Raw genomic sequence first — 23,209 nt, 5'->3', positions numbered from 1 at the left:
GACTGTAACCAATACCCTGTACCAAGGCACCTAACCCCACAATGCTCCAGGGACTGTAACCAATACCCTGTAAAAATAACTGTACTGTAAGTTGCTCTGGGTAAAAGCATCAGCTAAGCGTAATGTACGTGATGTCATGTACAGCACCTGTTGCGGTAACACACTCAGTGGGAAGGGCAGTCATGGGTAAGCGGTTAGGGCGTCAGACTTGTACCCCAAAGGTTGCCGGTTCAACTCCCGACCCGCCAGGTTGGTGGGGGCAGTGATTAACCAGTGCTCTCCCCCATCCTCCTCCATGACTGAGGTACCCTGAGCATGGTACCATCGCGCCGCACTGCTCCCTTGGGGCGCCATTGGGGGCTGACCCCTTGCACGGGTGACGCATAAATGCAATTTCGTTGTGTGCAGTGTGCAGTGAACACTTGTGTGCTGTGAAGTGCTGTCACAATGACAATGGGAGTCAGAGTTTACCACGTGGGTTTTCACTTTTTCCAGACCCTGTCTACATGTACATATGTATATGGATATGTTTCCATTTTTATTTTTATTTAATGCGATGCTGCCTCATGAATGGCATTACAATATGGAGGATTGAGGTGTGGCTTAGTGAGGGGTTTATCAAAATCACTTTAGCCTCTTTAGTGAATTAGCAAACATGCAAAAGAAACATATTTAGTCCTTTATGTTTTACACTTTATTAATAGGGCTGGTCTGATATGGCGTGGCTAGTCAGCTACCTTAGCCTCTGTGGTGAGTTACGGTGATGTTACGTATTGTTAATGTAGGCTCAGCTGACAGTGTCATTATGGCTAACGTCACAATCTTTAAACGTTTTCATGGACCCCCTGGCAATGTGCCGTGGACCCCCAGATGTCCACGGAGCCCACTATTGCCTCTTTTCCACTGCTGGTTTTCTGGTAGGCCTATAGCTAAGCGCGACTCGGCCACCACTTTTTGCTTTTCGAATAGGCACGACGCAGCTCAATCATAAAGCAAAAAGTGGCGGCCGAGTCACGCTGTGTTGAGGTGTAGTGGAAAAGAGTCCACTTCCAATCCAATCCCTCTCCTCTTTGTCAGGTATGATGAGGTGCTGCATCAATGTGACCAGGAACTACAGCCGCGCTACCTCCTCAACTTCCTCATGACCCTGTGGTAAGAACCTGGATTACTATCTAACATTATCAAAGGTGTCTGATTCTGGCCCAGGTAATTTGCCGCTCCTTCCCCGTCTCTCACTCCTTCCTGTCTGTCCTCCACTGTCCCCTTGATCTACAGTTACTGTAGACTACAGTTACCCGTCTTGCCATCACCTGAGCGGAATGGATCAAATTTGTAGCCATTTTTTATTATTTTTTTTATTTTTTTTTCAGTAACAACAAAGTCAATGTACCTCAGAGGGTATAGTGGAATAGGTGCTGTAACTACCAACTATGTAATGTACTTAAATGTAATGTATGTAATGTACTCTACTGTACTTAAACCATGCCGTTACTTCTAATGTTATTTTTGACACCTCTGAAGTGTATTGTACCTTACAGTTTGGTATGCACATTCCATAAGTAGTACAGTATTGCATGTTAATGAATGTAGTTCCACTGAAAAAAGACACAGTAAAAACATTATTACCGATTACACAGAAGGTTTCGAAAATTAAAGAGGATAATTGATGTTGTGCCCACATGTGAGTTGTCCTTTCAGATTTTTTTGTTGTGCTGTGTAAGCGTTCATAACGTATCATAATAATCATAAGATGCCAACTTCCTGTTCCCCGAACACCATGTGCTTTCCCATCAGCCACCTGGTCGCGTCGGCACACAAGGAGTTACCTGTGAAGGGCAGCCCACCTGCTGTGGCCCAGGTAAGAGGCACACCTGATGCTGCATCAAAACTATACACTGCGTCCCCATAAAATGTGAACACACTTTTAGTCATTATTAGGTATGTAAAAAGGTAGAGGGCTGGAGGGCTGCGGCGTTCAAGTGGTAAAACTGGTGGTGGTTTGAAGGTGCTCTTTGGCCAAACGTAAAATATCAAAAAAGGCAGGAAGCCAAGGCACTCTTCTTAGATAAAACCGCTTTATTATAAAGGCTAATTCATGTTAGAATTTAAATAATTAAAAATACTGCCACTGCCAACATGTTTTGGTCGCTACAGGGCCTTCATCAGGGCACAAGGTAGGTATGTGTTGTTTGTTGTTTTAACATGTCATGGTTTCAGAGGGGCTTTTCCCTGTAAAAATCATAGCCGTGTCAGATGACATGATGCACTGCAATTGCTTTGTTTAGACACACGAGAATAAAGTCAAACATCACTTGTAAACATAAGCAGTCAGTCATGGGTAAGCGGTTAGGGTGTCAGACTTGTAGCCCAAAGGTTACCAGTTCGACTCCCGACCCGCCAGGTTGGTGGGGGGAGTAATTAACCAGTGCTCTCCCCCATCCTCCTCCATGACTGAGGTACCCTGAGCGTGGTACCGTACCGCCGCACTGCTCCCTTGGGGCGCCATTGGGGGCTGCCCCCTTGCACGGGTGAGGCATAAATGCAATTTCGTTGTGTGCAGTGTGCAGTGTTCACTTGTGTGCTGTGGAGTGCTGTGTCACAATGACAATGGGAGTTTGGCGTTTCCCAATCGGGCTTTCACTTTCACTAAGCCCTGTCTCCTTCTCTCCAACAGGCCCGACTGCATTTGTTTGCTGGCGCACGCACCGTCCTCTCCAACGGCATGGGTCTTCTAGGCATCACGCCTGTCAACAAGATGTGACTGAAGACACAAAATAAAATAAAAGAAATATTTCAAAACGCTGCTCTGGTCATTCATGTACAGTAAAGCGTATTAAACTCCACTAAGGAGGTGGTGTGTGTGTGTGTGTGTGTGTGTGTGTGTGTGTGTGTGTGTGTGTGTGTGTGTGTGTGTGTGTGTGTGTGTGTGTGTGTGTGTGTGTGTGTGTGTGTGTGTTTTTAGTTGGTTGCCCGGTGCCCTACAGTACCTAAGTCTTAAAGGCTTAATGTCTGTGTACAAATGAATTTTTGAAATGTTTGCCACGAGACTTGCTGATCAGCCGCTCCATGCAGAGTAATCAGTCGGAGCTGAATAAACGTGTTGTTTCCTTTATTCTTCACAAAAGACGCTTTGCAAGAAAAGGCTTTTACAAACACTCCGCAAGGCCATGTGTTACATTTTTCTATTGAAGGCATTTCAGAGAAATTGTGCCTCTTCACAAACTTGTACGACGTCATTCATATTTTCTACCAGCATCAATTTAATGCTTTCCTCTTGACCATGAATGTTACATTTGTGACTTGTTCCAACCTCCATGTATGTATTTTCATGCACGTCTGCGCAATCAGGGGCACATGCGGAATTCAAAATATATATATATTTTTTTTCATTTGCCATGACGTAATAAACCCGCAACAGCTGTGGGTGTAGAGTGTTGTCACTTCTCAGCTCTTGCAGGTTGGTTGGCTGGAGCAGTGTTTCTCAACCTTTTTTTAGGCGAGGCACCCTTTCAATTCATGAAAAATTTCAAGGCACCCCAAACCAACAAGCCGTAACATGGCATCGCATCCGATACCACAAAATCTTAGAAACACATTTGGAGACGTTCAAAGTTGCAGCTGACTGGGGCAACCTATATTTACTTCATTGTGCGTAAATGGCAGATGAAAGATTCCACTGACTAACATTAACTTATCAATTTAGACAAATATGTATTATATTACATAATTTATTTATCAGCCACGTGTCCCCAGGCACCCCCTGTTGAGAAACACAGGGCTGGAGGAAAGAGAGATTTTATGCACTGGGCCTTTAAGTCTTGCACAAGGGGTTCAGCACAAGGTTGCACTGAGTGACCTCTGCATGAGTCAGCTACTGTACCTCTCTGGGCCAAACAGCTTTTTGTGTGTAAAAGGGAAGTCACTTGCGCTCTAACCTTCTTGGTGTGTCCAGTCCAAGACAGTATACAATGTATTGTAGAGTAAACTGGTCCACTTCGGAAAGACTAGGCCAGGGATGACTGGAGCACTCAGATACTTTTTAGTATTTTATTGTGGTGCAAACATAATGACTGACGTTTCGACGCCGTGTGCGTCTTCTTCAGAGTCAAAAGTGGAGCAGTTTACTCTACATTATGTTTGTGTGTGTGTGTGTCTTTTTCTAAGTTCTCCTCAAGACAAGCCCTGAAAGATGCACGTCAGTCACTTAGTAGTAGTGTCAACAACCCTTTGCAAATTACTTCTCAGCTATAAGAGGACGTGCTGAAGGGTGTTTTGTTTTTCTATTCTCGTCAAAAACGTGCCGTCACACGTCAGTCACACTTTTTAGTTTCAAAACATCCTGCACCAATCACTCAGCCACTAGAGAACACATTGCATTTTAACACATGCATATCTGTCCATGTTGTTAATTATTCTGTCAATATACCATTTCATTCAAATAAAGAGAGCTTTTTATATATGTAGAAAGTGGGATATTTTCAAATTTTCAGTTTAAAGAGAAGATTTCTAAAACTCGGTTTCCGGGTAAACAAAACAAAAATATCCATATACTGTCAGTCAGGGTCTTAGAAAAGGGTGTCCCATGGTTGTGAACATGCTCAGATCAGCTTAATGTTGACATAGTGGTGGTGAACATTCCAATATTGATACTGTGTGTGTGTGTGTGGCTTTAAAATGGGTGCGGGGAACCTATGATTCAAGGGCCGTTTACAGCCCTTGAGGCCGTGTTACCCGGCCCCCAATTTAATTTTAATGTTATGCAGTTTCACATGAAGTATGACATCTTAGAAATGACATGTGTAACTTAAGTCATATTTGCAGGGGACCTTGTGAAGGTGTGGTCTGTTGTAAAGTGGCCACCTTCCATACAGGCCTGAAGTGCAGGGGGAAATCCTGGATTGTGTTCATAGTACAGCCTTTGGAGGACTTAATAACATTTGAGGTGGCCCTAAAATGAAAACAGTTCCCAACCCCTGCTTTAAAAGATTGCTGCTGTATGTCTGCTCCTGAGTGTATGCTAAGGTATGCTTGCTGCCGCATACTGCAGCAGTGGGACTTTTAGGTCTTCACTTTATTGCAGTGTTTCTCAAACTTTTTCAGACCGAGGACCACTTTGTCCCCCCAAAAATGATCAGGGACCACCTGTAAACTGAATTGGCAGTTGATGGGTGCTAATTTGACACTGCTAATTTTGATGCAGATCACTTACTTTTTATTCACATTATAAGCCTGTCTTATTGAGTTGAAAACATGAAAATGTTACAAATGTAGCCTACTGCTAGCTTATCTTGGAAAAGTAGAAATCCCCTCACGGACCACCCGAGCTCTATCGCGGACCACTAGTGGTCCCTGGACCACACTTTGAGAATCACTGCTTTATTGGCTACTTATGTGGTAAACTAATAGCGGTCATGAGCACTGATTGCCCAGCATCACAAGACACCACATCAGCCAGACCAGAGCAGTGTGTGTGCACTTTACAGTCTAAAGCAGGGAGCGTGTGTGTGTGTGTGTGTGTGCGTGTGTGTGTGTGTGTGTGTGTGTGTGTGTGTGTGTGTGTGTGTGTGTGTGTGTGTGTGTGTGTGTGTGTGTGTGCGCGCATTGGGCTTGATGTTTTTAGAAGCACAGCCTTTTTCTGTTACTTAAAAGCATTTTGACAACTCACAACAGATCATTTTTAAACGGGCTATATAAAAAAAGACTCAGACTTGTGCAAACATCTGAAATGTCTATTTTACATAAACAATAAGAGGCTCATTTTCATCAGGCAAACATATTCAACAAGTCATAGGAAACCCACAATGAAATCCAACACAAGAAAGGCACTGACCTCTAAGTTATAATCCTATTTGCCAGCATTTATCTGACAAGTGTTGTTTATATATGAAGTTTTGTTGCAAATTGGTGTATCCAAATTTTGCAAGGCAATGCCTAATACAAAAAATGTCAATTTCCTTAACTGTTCCAAAATGGATATAGAGTGGCGTGCGTATGTTTTTTTTTCCCCCTTACTGATTGTTTACTTTTTTGCACATTTGGCACACTTAAGATTTTCAGATCACCAAACAAATGTAAACATCAAACCCGGATGACCCAAGCAAACATAAAATACAGTTTCTCAGTGATCATTTTTTGAGAGAATAATGCCACAAAACCTGCATGAGCGTGTGTGAAAAAGTAATTGCCCCCCCGAACCTTATAATTTCTACTTGTACCACCCCCAGCAGCAACAATTTTAGTCAAGTGTTTATAAGAACTGATGAGCAGTCTTGCACAACGCTGTGTATGATTTTTTTTGTCATCCTTTCTTGCATAATTGTTTTAAAATCAGCTACAGTGGATGGATCCCATGCATGAACACAAATGAATGGTTACAAATAGATGGCTGGACATTATCCTTGAGGATTTGTTTGTAAAAACTACAATTCATGCTTTCTTCAATCATAGCTGGTCATCCATGTCCCAAGGCAGCAAAATGGCTCCAAAGCATGAAACTCTCACCACTAACTGTTAACATGGCTATCTTTTTAACAAATACAGTGTTCATTTCACACCAGATGTTACAGGAGGTTCTCCTTTCAAAAAGTTCAACTCTTGTTACATCTGTCCTAGCTTTGTATGCACAGCAGATTTGAGACAAGCCTTGATACTTTCCTTGTCAGAGGTGGCGTTGGCCTTGGAACTCTAACATGCATGCAATGTTTTCCTAAGTCTCTTTCTTACGGTTGAGTCATGAACACTTCCATTGTATGCGGTAATTAACATCTCTAGTTGATAAGATGTTGTTCTGTGTTCCTTTCTGAACTCTTGGATCCACCCTCACTGTCTTCTTGGGGTAATGCATGACAGCCACTCTTAGAAATGTGCACAATGTACATCTCGTTCGGTTTGCAGACGCCCCAATGACTCTGTAACCTTTTACAGTCTGAGGCATGTCAATTATTTTTTATTATAGCCTGCTCCTGAATGTTGATGGATTGCAGTGTGATGTCATGGGTTCAATATGACCAACCACACCTTGTCAAACAGGTTCTATTCATATCATCTCTCGATTTGAAAGTACTGATAGCAGCCAGACTTGGGCAACTGTGAAATATAACTCAGTTGTCCAAAATAATATGATATCACAGATACCTCTTCATTTAACAAGGGGGACAATTACTCTTTCACACAGGCTCATGCAGGTTTCATGGCATTATTCTCTGAACAAATGAAATAATCACTGAAACACTGCATTTTATGTTTGCTTGGGTCATCCTTGGTTAATATTTACATTTGTTTGGTGATCTCAAATTGTTAAGTGTGCCAAATGTGCAAAAAAAAAGTTAAAAATCAGAACGGGGGCAAAAACATACGCACGGCACTGTACACAATTTTGCAGCAAAACTCTTCATATGTACGTATTAATGGCATGTTTTGGATTTGGATGAAGCAGTGCAATCTCCCAGGCCAAGTCATTATGGGATGTGGCATTTCCATGGTTACATAAAAAAACAACAGCATCATCACGCTCCCCCTCCCTCACCCCCTTCCCCTCCCCAACCTGTCTCAAGTTCACATACATTCCATTCAAAATCGCTCACATACGACAACAGTGTTCCTCGTAGATATACACATTAAATATGGCTGCGCTTTATGTACAGGTGATGTTAGTATTTCACAGACATTCCAATAAAACAGTAAAAAAACGACAACATAAAATAAAATAGCATTACCCAAAAATGGACATCTACATGTAGCTGCAGATGTTGTTGTATTGCATTTTGATCTGATCGTACTGTAATTGAGTCCTCATGAACACAAAGACAAGAGCTGGATCATGGCTGACGTGATGCGACGCGATTATGTCCTTTTTAGGGACAACTATACTAAACTGTCAGACTGATTCAAAATAGAAAGAAAGGAAAAGAAAAAACAAGACCAGCTAGTGTAAAATATGCAGGGTTCCCACTGGAGCTTGAATTCCTTGAAAATGCTTGAATTTCAATTAAGTGTTTTCAAGGTTGTGAAAATGCTTGAATTTTTGGTGAAGTGCTTGAAAATGCTTGAAATTTGTGTCAAGTCAAACTCAGTAAGCCAAATAATAGAAATAAATTGTTCAGGTACATAAAAAATCTGAGGGAGTGAGATGTCAGATGGGATTTGCCATTCGACACCCTAAAATTGATTAGAATGCAGGAAATTGCATCTTAAAAACACAATTTTCTACGGGAGGATCCCCACACCCCCTTCCCACGACCTATTAAAGGTGCTGGAAAACTGAAAATTTGTGCTTGAAAAGTGCTTGAGTTTGTTCATGAAAAATGTGTGGGAACCCTGAATATGTAGGATGGCCACGTGGTGAACCCCAGGGACTTCCCCAAAGTTCTCATGTCGCTTCTCCAATTCACACTGAGATGATACGCGTCTACTAGCTCCTCCAACCAGCTCCAGTAATGGCAGCCAGTGGGGGAGTCACCATGGGTGCATCCCAATATGTGACCTTGCCTCCTCCACTTGTGCTTGTCTCCTCGTCCCGCCTCCTGGCCCTTCCTCCGTGGAGAAAACGATAAAGTTTCCCAGCTGTTAGCCTCGCCACAACAACTTTTGAGGGACTGTTTTTCATTCACCATCCCAATTTCAAATGAGAAAAGGACTTTACAATTGAGCTTTTGCAAGATATTGAAATATAATGCTGTTGTCAGTGATGTCATCATGACGAGAAGCAAGTGGAGGAGGCAAGTGGAGGAGGCAAGGTCACATATTGGGATGCACCCCATGTCTCCTCTCCCGTCCTGTCCTCTCCTCTCCTCTCCCGTCCGTTGTCCACGTGAAGTCACAGGTGCAGAAGGGGGTGGGGGTGGGTGCCATACTATAAAGTGTCCTCCCGACACGCTCTCGTAGGATTCCTCAACCCCCGCCCCCCAAACCCCCCCACTTCCAGAGTCCCATGCAGCAGTAGGATGTCAAACGTGATCGTGATCCCGAGCCCCTCCTCCCCTGCCCTCCCTCCGACCCGCCACCACCTAAAAAAAGAAAAAACCCGGATCGGTAATCCGTCAGCTCAGACCGTTATTAGCTTCTGTTTGGACTCACTGTTTTTAGAGTCCAGCTTGGTCACCTTGCTGGTGTCCTGTTTAGGCAGCCCGTACAGGTATATGGACACGCACACCAGCATGGTCCCCGACGCAAAGGTGGCGGCTGGAGAGGAGAGAGAGAGAGAGAGAGAGAGAGAGAGAGAGAGAGAGAGAGAGAGAGAGAGAGAGAGAGAGAAAAGAGAGAGAGAGAGAGAGAATATAAGTGACACCGGACAGCCATTGTACATTTAAAGGGACACTGTGCAGGAAATTGACAAAAAAGGTACTGCAACTATGCTGCTCATTGAAACTGGGTTGGCTATCGCCAAATTTGATATTTACATGAAAATTTACTGAGTAATAAGCAAATATTTTCTAGTATGGTCCAAGTAGAGTCATTTTTGCAGCTAAAAATGGCTATTTTTGGAAATTCAAAATGGCGGACCATGGAGAAGATCCCCCTTTTCATGTATGATGAAAAGTTTTTCTAGTCAAAATTAATACTTAGAATTTGATGGTGGTGGTAAGTATTCATGAAAAAGGTAACATTAGTGAATGGGCAGCATGAATTTTGGAAATAAACAACTAAAAATCTCACACAGTGCCCCTTTAAGGCAGCGCTCAGAGGGTGCCGTTCACAGAAGTTCATAGCCGTTTGAAGCCATTTTGCAAACATGATTTTTAAAAGGTTGTCAAAAAAGAAAAACCCTAGTTTGTTTGGTTTCAATATACTATATTTCATTCATAACCATTATAATACAGCATTTTATAACTTCAACAATAGTTCTCAGCATTAAGGGCCAAAGTGCACAACTTGTTTGTATTGAAGGCACCAGTCCAAAAGGCGCGATACCTCCACGGGAGAGATCACTTACTACTAGTACTTCTATGACAAATGGATCACCCTTCAATGTAAAAACATCAAAATAGCATTTAAGTACACCACCTTTTTCATTATTTAACCAGAATTATTTCTTCACATTTAAGTATATGGGTATTTTTTAGGAACCAGGCGAATGGTCACTTCCCCATATAACTAACTGTCTGCGAACTAAATGTCCAAAATAGCTCTGAAGTAGCTCTGCAACAGTCAGCCGTACTTAGGAACTTAAAGTCTCAGGGTGTTGTTAGTATCGACATGCTAGACCAGTGGTTCTCAACCTTCTTTGAACAAATGCCCTCTTGGCCTTATCACAAGCCTTCCAACACCCCCTTGACATCATCAGAAGCCTAATATGATACATATTTGTCTAAATTGATAAGTTAAGGCTAGTCAGTGGAATCTTTCATCTGCCATTTACGCACAATAAAGTAGCCTAAATATAGGTCGCCCCAGTCAGCTGCAACTTTGAACGTAGGTCGTGTGACGTCTCCAAATGTGTTACTTTTCTAAGCTTTTGTGGTATCGGATGCGATGCCATGTTACGGCTTGTTGGTCTGGGGTGCCTTGAAATTTTTCATGAATTGAAAGGGTGCCTCGCCTAAAAACAGGTTGAGAAACACTGCATTAGAGAGTGTAAAGAGGAACTAAGGGTGCTGTTAGGGTGAAAGTAAGAGTCTCGCTCATACGACATGAGGTCTGCAATCATCAGAGAGGGCAAATGTAGCTAACCATTTAGCATTGCCCAATATTGTCCATCATGCCCCTTCATCTTCAATGTGTACATGAACCCAAACACACTGCCTTGTGCTGCCTTGTGCAGTGCTTGGGTTCATTTACAAATCGCTCACAGGCTTTGCAGGTCGGTTTTTTGCCAGGCAGGCAGGCAGGTCAGGGCTTAAAGGGGTATGCCACTACTTTGGGGCTTAATACAGTTAAAATTGTTGGCCAGGGTTTATTAAGGTGGTAAAGTGTCATATTTTTCATCTAAGCCATTGTCTTGTTGAGAAGTTAAATGAGGGAGCATGTCGCTAAGCTAGTGAAAATCAATGGATCCGTGTAGCAGGTCTTTTTTTTGCCAGGCAGGCAGGCAGGTCAGGGCTTAATGGGTTAATGAGTGACTCACTGATGCGCAGGCCAAAGAGGGTGACTGAGGCCACTGTAGAGAGCACGATGGCGGCCGCCGCAGAGAAACCCTTCATGATGTTGTCCGTGTACTTCACCACGATGGAGGTGTACAGGCCACCCACGCTGGACAGGACTGCCGAGAGATAGAACACACAGAGTCGGTTTTAGAGTCAATTTCTTTACATTGCAATGGTCACACAAAGAATTGAAATTACGTTTCTTATTTTCCCATGCAGACATAGACATAGACTTTAGGTGTGGACATAGACAATTAGACATAGACGGTACACATACATTACACCTAGAGTACCTATACAATACCCTTACAGACAAATAAAGTGAAAGACTGGGCAACAGTAGACATACATAGCACATGTATTAAGAAGAGGTATTAGTCAGTACATTACACTTAGCTGATGCTTTTATCCAAAGGGACTTAAATATTTACAGGGCGTTTTTTAGAGTCTCTGGAGCAATGTGGTGTGAAGTGCCTTGCCAAGGTGTTAGGCCATGGCTGCCCACGCATTGCATTACACTACAATACATTACATTCATTTCACAATTGTTTTTATCAACACCATTACCATTTTAGTCCTAATTGTGGTAGGACAGTGGAAGCGTGCACACTAGGGCTGTAACGATATTGGATCGAACCGAGAAATCGTAATACTCAGTCACAATACTGTATCGTGATGTAAGGAGGCAGTACCGTGATACTCCCTTTCAAACTTCTGTTATTCTTCAGCCCAGAAAACAACCATATGGTTCAATGTGATAATGCTTCCAAGATGCAAATGACGTACATTTCAGAAATTGTGGGGTGTATCGAACCGTAGATAAAAAAAATTGTGATATGAACCGAATCGAGAGGTGAGTGTATCGTTACAGTCCTAGTGCACACAGAAAGTCAGTGGGACAGAGGGAGACTGGGCAGGACAAGGAAACGACCCCCGCCAGTTTCGAACCCGAGTGCCCACCCATGGCAAGAGCATCTCCAACTCCAATGGCCATACTCACAGACTACGAAGACCACCCAGGGCGTGTAGCCAAAGAAGAATCCTTTCTCCATGACCTCGGCTCCGTCTGTCAGGTAGACGCCGGCCAGGGTGATGGCGATCCCCGACAGGTACATCTGCATGTTCCTCACCCACAGAGACGTGTCCGAACTCTTCAGCACCTTCTCAAAGTACACACCTGTCCACACACACACACACACGCACGCAAGGACACACACACACACACACACACACACACACACACACACACACACACACACACACACACACACACACACACACACACACACACACCCTCAGCTTACAGGGAACTTAAAGAAGAAGAACTGCCAAATTCAACATGCGGTTTGATTGCTTCGTCACAGTGTGTGTGTGTGTGTGTGTGTGTGTGTTGGGGAGGGGGTTAACAGTATCACAACACAAGATGTTTCTCTTTTCAGGGGACCTAGTTAAGGTGATAGGTGTTTGTTGTCAAGGTGAGCGTCTTAACAGTGCTGGGGGAAACCCTGCAATTGTGTCCCCGATTTCAGTCCGCATCTGAAGTCGGTTAATACTGGAGCTTGGCCAGACTAAGCCCTTAAGAAGTTTGTTGTCGCAATAGCCAGGCAACTAGGCCATGATTTCTATAACCGTTTGAAGAGCTGCATCTTGCATGACTTGCTGATACAAATACATAGCAGCAGCAGCAGCAGCAGCAGCAATGGCTACCAGCCAAACAGACACATGGGTCAAAGTGGCTCGTAAGTTGGTCTTTTCTCCCGTCCAAACTCAAACTCAAACCAGCATTTGGCCGGTTAGTGGGTGTTAATTTAAAGCCCATACTGCATAGCAGTATTATGATATTACAGTAAGCGTATGAATAGGCTTAAGATGGTTCACAGTGCAGCATACTGTACCTGCAAAGCCAGAGCACAGGACGGCTATAGCGATCGCCACAAACCCTAAAAATGGGTTTTGCTCCACCTGAAAACACAGAGAGAGCACAGTTACAGAGCGTAAAATAGGGTTAGGGTTAGGAATCGTTTTGGTTTGGGCATAGTTTTAATTTGTGTGGCCGGACTAATGGGTTGTCTGGCTAATGGGCAGTCGGACCAATAGGATGTAAGTTGTAAGTAACTTGACTAAGTAACCACACACCCCTGAACTTTAAATCTTCAAAGTTCAAACTAGCCTACTGTGCATCAAGGGTGGCAATATCACACCGTTGAGATATCCCCCGGCTCCTAGGCCTAATCTCCTGCGAGGCTTTTAGAACTGAAAGTGGCATTCCACACTTTCTAGAACTTAAAGTGGCATTCCACTCTTTCTAGAACTTAAAGTGGCATTCCACCCTTTCTAGAACTTAAAGTGGCATTCCACCCTTTCTAGAACTTCAAGTGGCATTCCACCCTTTCTAGAACTGAAAGTGGCATTCCACACTTTCTAGAACTTAAAGTGGCATTCCACCCTTTCTAGAAATAAGCACATATTACACCTTCCCTTCAGTGAAATCATTGAGATTTACTTCTCTCCTGCACTTCAACTCCATTTGTCCTCTGAGTCTGGCATCAAAAAGTCTACCTCTAATCTAGCGTATGTAGCTAGCTAGCTGTTCCCATAGGCATCAATGATAATTACTAGCTTGAAAATAGAAATAATACCTTTAGACTAAGAGAATGGTTGGAGAACAGGAGAAATGTAAAACTCGATGATTTAACTTAGAGAGACGTGTAAAATGATCTTATTGCCATAAATGATGGAATGTCACTTCAAGGAGCTGGCAGAAAAAGCTATAGGCCCCGCAACAGTAGCCTCGCGAGCCATCCTACGTACTTCCGCCAAAGGATTGGCTCCACTACTGTAGTCTGGCCGTGCTTCTCTGTGGAGTGCCTGGAGCAGTAGAATTTTGATCGCAACGCCCCCCCAGAAAACAGCCAATAATCGAATATGCCCCCCACGTGGGGGCGAAAGGGGGAGGACGCTCGTGACAATGACGTACACATCTGCGCCAGAGCCATTGGTCTGCGCTATGTTGTTGTTGAGTAACTGCCAGCGATTGGGTGAGAGGTGTCCAATAATTTCAAACCATAACTGAATGCAAACTTCCTGCTTCCTACAATCGCTTCAGAGCAAACAAATGCCAGACCATAAATACGAAATGAAATGGTAGTATTATGGGATGGTCAGGACCAGGCTACCGCAACAGGGAAATGCCTTGTAAATGCCTAACGTGACCTCAGAAGGAGTCATGGGGTTTAAAAGGTCCCCAGCCATGTCCTAATAGTTAGGAGGAGCTGGTATGGGATCAAAAGGTCATAGGTTTGAGTCCTTTAAGAGTTAGAAGAATAAGTCAACAATCCTCACTTTGCAAAATCTATGTTAAAGGGTAGCACAAAAGGCATGGAATATTCAGTTACAGTACATTATGTCTAGGGAAAGTAGCATTTTTCTAAATGATCAAAACCCGTTCCACCGATTTTCAGTGTACTGTAATTGGTTATCAAGTCTATTGTGCCAAATGTGGGAACAAGCAGTCAGTCCCACAAAAGCCAAACACAACATGAAGACAGAGGGACCCAGAGAGATAAAGGGTGCGGCAGACAAAGAGAATTTATAGCATAACGGGGTGTGTGTGTGTGTGTCTGTGTGTGTGTGTGTGTGTGTGTATATTGTCAATGTCTTATTATATCTGCACATTGGAAACTGGTCAAACGCAATTTCAAACTTCTGTACTAACCCTGTTACACAGATTTTTAAATTATCAATAAAGTACACTTGACTTGCTCTGGCTGTTAGAAATCTGGTGATAAGACAGCCAGCCACCCACCACCCTCCAGGCCTGTACAGGGACTAGGGATGCAAATTATCGATTAATTCATTAATCATTAGTTGATAGCCTTATTGATCGACTTCCGATTAATTGATTTCCCCCTGAAATCTCAATGTTTCTCGAAAAAAAAACTAAATCTAAAAAATTTAATAAAAAATTGAGATAAAATACCACATTTAAATTAATTCCATTTAAATTCTTTAATCCAAGGTTGAGTTAAATATTCCCACTATTCACACCCCTCTTCACGCACACTCTTCTCATACCCATTTCACCTGGGTCTCTTGTCAGTTGAATTGTCGATTAATTGCGATTAATGTTTTTTAATCGATTAATGCATTGATCGATTAAAGTCGATTAATCGATTAATCGTTTGCATCCCTAACAGGGACCCATCACCCCCCTGGCTTGCTGCACGGCCACTATGGGTCAATGCCACCAGTAGCAAACAATGACTATTCAGATTGCTAAACAAAGGAAGTCTAACCTGTAACTACTGGTTAACCACAGGAAAGCTTACCTGTAACCACCAGATTAAATTGGCAAAAAGTGTACCCGTGACAGTGCCATAATTTTTGGCTCTAGCGCCCCTATCCCCTGTTTAAAGTCCACCCCTGCAGGCAATCGACCCAGGTTCGATTCCCTGTCTCTCTCTCCCAATGCGCTTCCTGTCACCATCTACACTGTTCTATCATGAATTAAGTCAAAAAGAGCAAAAAAACCTTTTTTTGGTAACACTTTATTTTAGGGATACATCTATTAGCACTAATACATACAATGTTAATGCCTGCATAAGTAACTTGTAAGGCATGTACTAAGCAAATGCTGAGGCCTACTAGGTCCTTACTAAGGTTAAGTTGGTAATAAATCCCTTTTTGTGCATGAACAAGACATTTGCGAATACATGCCTAACAAATGTTTGATTTTGCTTTGTACATGCCTTACACGTTACTTATACAGGAACATTGTATGTATAAGTGCTAATAGATGTATCCCTAAAATAAAGTGTTACCCAAAAAAAAGAGTGTACCTGTACTTTGGTGGCCTGGGCGGGCGTCCACTGCACCAGGATGACTCCCACACACAGCATGAAGACGGAGAACCACTGCAGCCGGCTCAGGGTTCGATTCAGCATCAGCACCGTGCACAGTGCCGTGCAGGGGATCTTCAACTGGTACGTCACCTGAGGATCACGGCCACATTTAAACACATTTCATTTTCATTTTATTTTTTATTGTCAACGCTTAAAAGGTACACTGTGCAGGAAATGGTCAAAAAAGGTACTGCAACTATGCTGCTCCTTGAAACTGTGTCGCCGATTGCCAAATTTGACCTTTTCATGAAAGTTCACTGGGTAATAAACTAAATTTCATTTTTGCAGCTAAAAATGGCTATTTCTGGAAATTCAAAATGGCAGACCATGGAGAAGATCCCTCTTTTCATGTATGAAAAGTGAAATTTATCCAGTCATAATGAATACTTAGAATTTGATGGTGGTGGTAAATATTAATGAAAAAGGTAACATTAGTGAATGGGTAGCATGAATTCTGGAAATGAACAACTAAAAATCTCACACAGTGCCCCCCTAACACACACACACACACACAAATTAATACTAACAATTATAAGAGGGATAAAAAATAAAAGCCATGAACAAAAGAAGTGCCTCAACACTGGTGAAGTTATTCACACATGACATCTCCAGACGTTATCCTTATGCATCGCCAGTAGGCCTATCCATTCAACATTTAGACACGGACCGGTAGAGTACAGACCGTCACAGAGTCTCTAGGATAAACACACAAAGTGGCGGTGAAGACTTACTGTACAACTCACTGTACAGGGATAACGAATTGCAAGGCACATCATATTCTCATACAGAGCTGGGTATCGATTCAAATTTCAAGAATCTATTCAATTCCGATTTTCAAGTTTCAGAATGTTTTTTTTTCTCTCGATTCGCTCCAATTCAGTCCGAATAAATCTGATTTTCGATCCAATTTTTGATTCGATCCGATTACGGGGGGTGGGGGCGGGGGGTCACTTGTCCCGGGCCCAGGGAGAGAGGGGGCCCCAGAATTGGAGCCTCATTACATTGTATTGACTGGGTTTGGGGCCCTTTCAGATGTCTTTGTCCCAGACCCTGCCAAAGCTGTCAGCGGCCCTGACTGTCAGTAATACTGAATGAGAGAAGCCAATGACATCAAGTTTTGGCAAAGGACGCGCTCAACTTCTTGGAAAAAACGAAAGTCTTTGGGTGCGCGATAAAATGTATCAACTTAAGGAAGAAAAATCCGCACTCAAACTGATGAAGGCTTGATAGCCGAAACGTGTTTGCTTTTTGGATATGGTGGTAATATAAATAAAAAATGAGACACCGTTTGTGAGTGCAGACTTTTCTTCCTTAAGAAGCCAATGACATGGCACAACAACCACAACATAATGAGGCGCAGCACAGCACACGTGTCCAAACCGGATGTGTAGAGTAGACGCACTACAGCCATGCCAACAAATGGCCTAGTACCGGCAGCTACATTAATGATTAACCTCAGAACATTTACTGTAACAATATTATTGACTGGCTGGCTGACTAAAGATTTTTTTTTGCCCCAAATCAAAATGCTTGAAACTTGACAATATGCGTTATAGGAAACAACACAATGCAAATGACTGAGCATGGCCTCTGGCTTTAGAGAGCCATTAGGTGTCAAACGTCTGAACCATGTCATGTAGAAGAAAGAAAAGACCACCTGGGAAACTGATACAGCACACAAGTGCACACAGCACATAATGAAACTGCATGTATGCTAGTAGTAGTAGTACTAGTAGTTGAGAGTAGTAGAGACTGTGGAGAAGAGGGCTTTGGTTGGTAGTACTGATAGTGAGCGCACTGCATGCTGTGCAGGTGCACCTGGGGACGGTAGTTGTAGTGGAGGTGCTGAAGAAGAGATCTAGAGTAGCAGGCAGGCGTGGCATAGTGGTTATGGGGGTGGACTTAAGTTCAGAGGGTTGCAGGTTCGAATCCCACCCTTACCTCTCCCCTACACCTCCATCCATGGCTGAAGTGCCCTTGAGCAAGGCACCTAACCCCACATTGCTCCAGGGACGGTAAGCAATACCCTGTGTCTACTCTACATACATAACAGTAAGTCACTTGGGATAAAAAGCGCCAGCTAAGTGTAATGTAATGTAATAGTAGAGTACTAGGTAGTACTAACTGTAAGTCCAAGTAATAGTAGAGTAGTGGAAATGGTGTAGAGAGAGTGAGCCAACTGCTGCATGTGTGGGTGTACCTGGTGGTGGTGGTGGTGGAACATAGTGCTAGAGGAGAGTAGAGTAGCAGAAATTGAACTTACTGCATGTTGTGTGGGTGTACCTGGTAGTAGGAATACTAGTACTAGTTTGTAGAGTAGAGGTGATGGAGCATGATGCTAGAGTGGAGCACCAGACATACTGTAGAGAGCCACCTGCAGGTTGGGAGCAGGCAAGAGAAGCGAGGGGTACCTAGAAGACGGCTGCGTCCAGGTTGCGAGTTAGCCTGGTCCAGACCATCCCATAATACTACCATCTCCATTTCGTATTCATGGTCTGGACTTTGTTTGATTTGACGCGATTGCAGGAAGCAGGAAGAACATTTTCGGAAAAATCAGGATTTAACTTATAAGTTGTTGAACAAACATGTCTGACGTCTATCTATAGCAATGTAGGGCCGTTTAACAGACATGTCTGACAGAACATCCTACCGTAGGATAAAATTACAATGTAGGACCGTTTGTCAGAACACCGGCGAAAATCCTACCGGTCAAAATCGCTCCACAGAGGACAGGTACCAGATGCAGTGCGGAGCCAAGTGTCTTGGCGTAAGTACGTAGGATGGCGCGCGAGGCTAGTTGGGAGTATGCAAGAGAAGCGAGGGCGGGGTACCTGATAGACAGCTGCGTCCAGGTTGCTGAGGCCGATGAAGGCCATGTTGTTCTGGATGGCGTACACCACCGAGGGCACGCTCAGCTTCAGCAGCTCCTTGGGACTGCGGAACACCTGCTCCATTATCGTGTTGTGCAGACGATGCAAGTTCCCCGTTTCTCTGGGTGGATTAGAACAAATGCACAGTGATTGGAGGCAAAGCGGTCAATGCAACAAATAACTCCAGGCTTAGACTTTTTCTTTGGTATTTATTTATGCACTACTAGGAGGATCTGGGGTAGCAAATCCATACTGTACAACTGTGAATCATATTCATGAGCACTAAGACTGAAAGATAAGCCACACAGTGAAACTTGTGTTAAAGGGAGAACATGATTGGGGGTTTTACTCTTGCAACCCATGTCTGACACCCCCTGAAGCAGAGGTGTCTAAAGCAAAAGTAAATGTGAATTAAATGTGTAAGTAAGACACTTGTCCATGCTATTACATAGTCTTTACACCATTTATTCCATTGTACCTAATGAAGTAGATAGACTGTGATGTTACTGAAAAACACTATGTATTTAACAAGAACTCGCCACAAACTGACCATAACTTGGTCAATTTTTTTAACTTTCAGTTTTGACACCTCTGACTACCCTGAGGTATTCTTAGGTGGTTCAAGGGGATGCACGTTTCTACATTGAACTGAGTACCGGTATGTAAAATGTCTTGGCAGCAGGGCGTTAAAAAAGCCAGCAGTGCGTACGAATGGCATGATGTGCCATGCATACCTGGCGAGCATGCCTATACTGAGGAAGAGTTTGATGACTTCTGTCAGGCACACGGCTGTGGTGGAGAAGTAGAGGTCTGAGGAGACGGTCCTGGTGTATCGCAGCGCCACGGTGTAGGCAGCCGCCACCAGGGTCATCACCGTCAGGCAGTACAACTTGAAGAACACGCTCACGGGCTCTAAGAAGGGAGGCAGGCAGGGAGGCAGGCAGGCACATGACAACGATGTTAATTGACTGTTGCTTAGACCACGTTCACAAAGTCTATGGCGGCCTCACGAGTAAGTTAATTATCATGAACGAGACACTGTTTAAGGCTAGCGAACCTCTCACCACCAGACATTCGCTCTCCTTTCCTACTTTTCTGATAGCTAATAATAAGTACTCTCTGTATACACACATTTGCTAACATGAGATGGCAGCATGGCCAACGCCGTTACATTATGTACTTTTGTCAATCCTCTTTGTCATATCTGATTTGAACAAGCAGTCATTTACACAGCATAGTTCTGCATGACATCTGTCACGTATGTCAAAAGCTGGACTACATATTAGCATGCCTTCACAGCTAAAAGGGGGAGGCAGGACACCATTGCCATTAATTTCTACCAAGAATGTACAGACGTGGGAAAGGTGGACTTACCGTTAACCATGGCTAAATGCTGTCTTTAACCGCGATGAAGAAGAAAACTATAACCACACAACAATACTGACTGCCAGCATATCTAGAAAAAATGCTGCCGTTACAAATTGTTAATGAGAAGGACGATGGCCCATTCCGCTGAAAGGGTTATTTGATTCTGTGGGCAGGAACACAGCTGTAAACACGCAGAGGTTCATACTTCCGGCTTCCAAATGTCGCAGTAAAAGTCATATTCCCTGCATTATGCAAAGTGAGCTTTGTGTAGCGATTATTTTTGAAGGAGCTTAAACCACGATACGGGAGCATTATTAATTGTTCACAGTCATGCAGTTTAGATTGTATATGAAAGCAGGAAAGGGGTCTTTGCTTGCTTATTCATTCATTCACTCATTCATTCATTTTTTTTAAAAAGTGTATTTATTAATTCATTCATGCAGGTGCATTGTGTATATTGCCCAACACTGTGGCATTCCAATGTTTTTTTTGTAGGCCCCATGATAATAAACACTGAATTCCTCTTTAATCATTGAAAGGGGAATTCTGCATACATGTGTTTCTGTTTGAGTGCAACCTAAAAGCAGGTATGCCTATTGCCTACCTATCTTATGGGTATGTTTGTAGCCTGATTATCATCCACTTCCAAATCTCTGTTTGAGACGACGGTGTTGTGTCACAAGGAGGGCGTAGCCTGTACTCACTGTACTAGCCTACTCTGTAAGGCACTGCTGCAATGAGTAAGACTGAAATGAGTGCTCTTGTTTCTTTGCCAGTACAAAGCAGTTCGTTGTGGGAAACTGTCTCTTGTCTCTCACAGCAGACCATGCTTGGGATTGCAACACTCTACACTCTGCATAGAGTCTAGGCCAGGGGTTCCCTAACTCTACCATGAACCCAGGGGTCCCCGGCCCCCACTTTGAAAAAACACTGGTATACAGTCATAGGCAAGTCGAACACAATGAAGAAACACTATCGTAGTAATAATAATAACAAAGCCAATTGGAGCCAATTTTGGTCCCCTAGGGCAGTGTTTCCCAACCTTTTTTGTTTCATGTACCCCCTAAGCCTTTTCGTTGTGCCACATGAGTACCCCCCTAACTCGTGTTTTACATCACTTTTTCTATTCAAGTGAGACTAGCTCCATGCACTTTTTTTAAATTACATTTTTCCAAGTACCCCCTGCAGTGTACCCCTAGTGGTACACGTACCCCTGGTTGGGAAACACTGCCCTAGGGGAAATTCTTTCTCTGCACTTTATCCCATTTGGACTAGTGAATCACATTGAAGTACACACACTAGTCCGTAGCAGTGGGCTGCCTGCTGAGCGGCGCCCGGGGAGCAGTGTGGGGGTTAGGTGGCTTGCTCAAGGGCACTTCAGCCATGGTCCGGTCGGGCATACCGGTAGTATGAATGAATGACAATTGACTGTAGTGGAAAGTGCGCACATCCAGCAAAAAAGCATCAGCAGGTGCCAGATCAAAAAACTGTCACATGTAGGAGCGGGAAAGGATCTGCACACTGCTTGCAAAAGACTTAATTTATTGGGAGCAACGTTTCGATCATAGATCTTCTTCAGGCATCTGAAGAAGATCTATGATCGAAACGTTGCTCCCAATAAATTAAGTCTTTTGCAAGCAGTGTGCAGATCCTTTCCCGCTCCTGAATGACAATTGACACCATGAATAAATAGTCCACCACCCATAGCCTATAGATGGTGAAGCCTATTTTTTCACCTTGTGGCCACTTTGTGCAATTTGGTCTTTACAATTTTATCAAAGATTATCAAATTCCTCTCATCAAAAAGGCCGAACGTAATGTTATATACAGATAGCGCGCCTATGTTTTCATTTTGTTCAGACCTCATGGAGGGCCAGAGTCATGCCATGTAAGGGCCGGATTTGGACCTGGGGCCTCCAATTGAATAGCCCTGCAGTATAGGCTCTGTGCAAAGGGGTTAAGACTGGGGCTTGAATGGCCACTGAATGTGGAATGAGGAGAAATCCGCACTCACGAGCTAAAGTCTCATTATTTATGAATTACCACTATGTCCACAAGCAGAGGCGTTTCGGGCTTACGCCATCAAACACCCGTCCCAAAGTTATTTGTTTTACTCCAGAAGTTGAGCACGCCCTCTGATACACTGGAAAACCTCTCGCTTGCCACGTGAGAGGCGGGCAGGCCGCTGGTACACTGGAAAACCTCTCGCTTGCCACGTGAGAGGCGGGCAGGCCGCTGGTACTTGTTTGCAGCAGGCAGGCACACGCTGAAGGTTGACGCGTGAACACTTGCAGTACTTACTTGGACTTAGTAGGCCTTTACACTCCTCCAGTAGTTCTTGGGTCTCCCTCTGCTTCTCTTGTTTTGTGAGTTCCATGTTCACGCCTGTTTAGTTTTAATAATAGCTGTGTTGTTTTCTCCTCAAGGTATGTCCAGTCCAGCTCCACTTCCTCCTCATGAACTGTGTCTCTCTCTATGTCTCTTGTTTCCTGCTCGGTGCGTTCCCACAGGCTGGTGTTGCTGATGTGAACACTAGCAGTGTGATGAAAGGCCAACAGAGGGATCGGGGTGGAGTACTGGCATTGTGACAGGTGGGGCGGGAGATGTGTCAGAGGCCCCCCTCTGACACAAGTCATGCAAGAGTCTGCCATCGTAATAAGGTCTGGGCATTAAATATAATAGTTGATAAATACTGAGTTTGCTGTGGGATGTTTGGCAATCCAAAGCCATTGGCAACCCCTACTGTATGTCCCCTAGCCCCAACTGCTCCACCACTGAGAAGGATACCAGGAAAAGCTACAAAGAGAGGGAATGTGACCTAACCGGATTCTTTAGTGTAGTCTTTAGTGTAGAGGCGGTTTAAATGCCAAATTTAAATTAGAATAGAGAATCTTTGGTGTAGTGTAGTGTATTGTGACAAATTCAGTTGGCATTAGGGCACAACAAAACACAAAGGCACTGAGAGAGATGAGATTAAATAATTCACATA

At 43.6% G+C, this 23,209-nt stretch overlaps 2 protein-coding genes across 2 annotated transcripts in view; one reads left to right on the top strand and one right to left on the bottom strand.

Annotated features, from left to right (window-relative positions):
- rars2 (arginyl-tRNA synthetase 2, mitochondrial) overlaps window positions 1-2,800 on the top strand; it is a 26,868-nt gene extending 24,068 nt beyond the window's left edge. Inside the window, exons 18-20 of the mRNA XM_063223747.1 lie at window positions 1,078-1,152; window positions 1,795-1,858; window positions 2,675-2,800. Coding sequence (XP_063079817.1) covers window positions 1,078-1,152; window positions 1,795-1,858; window positions 2,675-2,761 — 226 coding nt within the window. The 3' untranslated portion in view covers window positions 2,762-2,800. The remainder of the gene's footprint in view (window positions 1-1,077; window positions 1,153-1,794; window positions 1,859-2,674) is intronic.
- A 5,961-nt stretch (window positions 2,801-8,761) lies between these two features.
- Window positions 8,762-22,729, bottom strand: slc35a1 (solute carrier family 35 member A1). Its single transcript, XM_063222577.1, has 8 exons — window positions 22,522-22,729; window positions 19,587-19,764; window positions 18,814-18,973; window positions 15,920-16,072; window positions 12,977-13,043; window positions 12,082-12,258; window positions 11,063-11,197; window positions 8,762-9,180 (listed from the first exon to the last, which is right to left on the bottom strand). The coding sequence occupies exons 1-8, from the start codon at window positions 22,595-22,597 to the stop codon at window positions 9,044-9,046; spliced, it is 1,083 nt and encodes a 360-aa protein (XP_063078647.1). The 5' UTR covers window positions 22,598-22,729; the 3' UTR covers window positions 8,762-9,043.
- Window positions 22,730-23,209: the final 480 nt, after the last annotated feature.

The sequence above is a fragment of the Engraulis encrasicolus genome, chromosome 18 (genome assembly GCF_034702125.1).
Source record: "Engraulis encrasicolus isolate BLACKSEA-1 chromosome 18, IST_EnEncr_1.0, whole genome shotgun sequence".
Classification (NCBI taxonomy): Eukaryota; Metazoa; Chordata; class Actinopteri; order Clupeiformes; family Engraulidae; genus Engraulis; species Engraulis encrasicolus.
The sequence above is the reverse complement of the archived record's forward strand: the minus strand, read 5'-3'. Positions and strand labels throughout refer to the sequence as shown.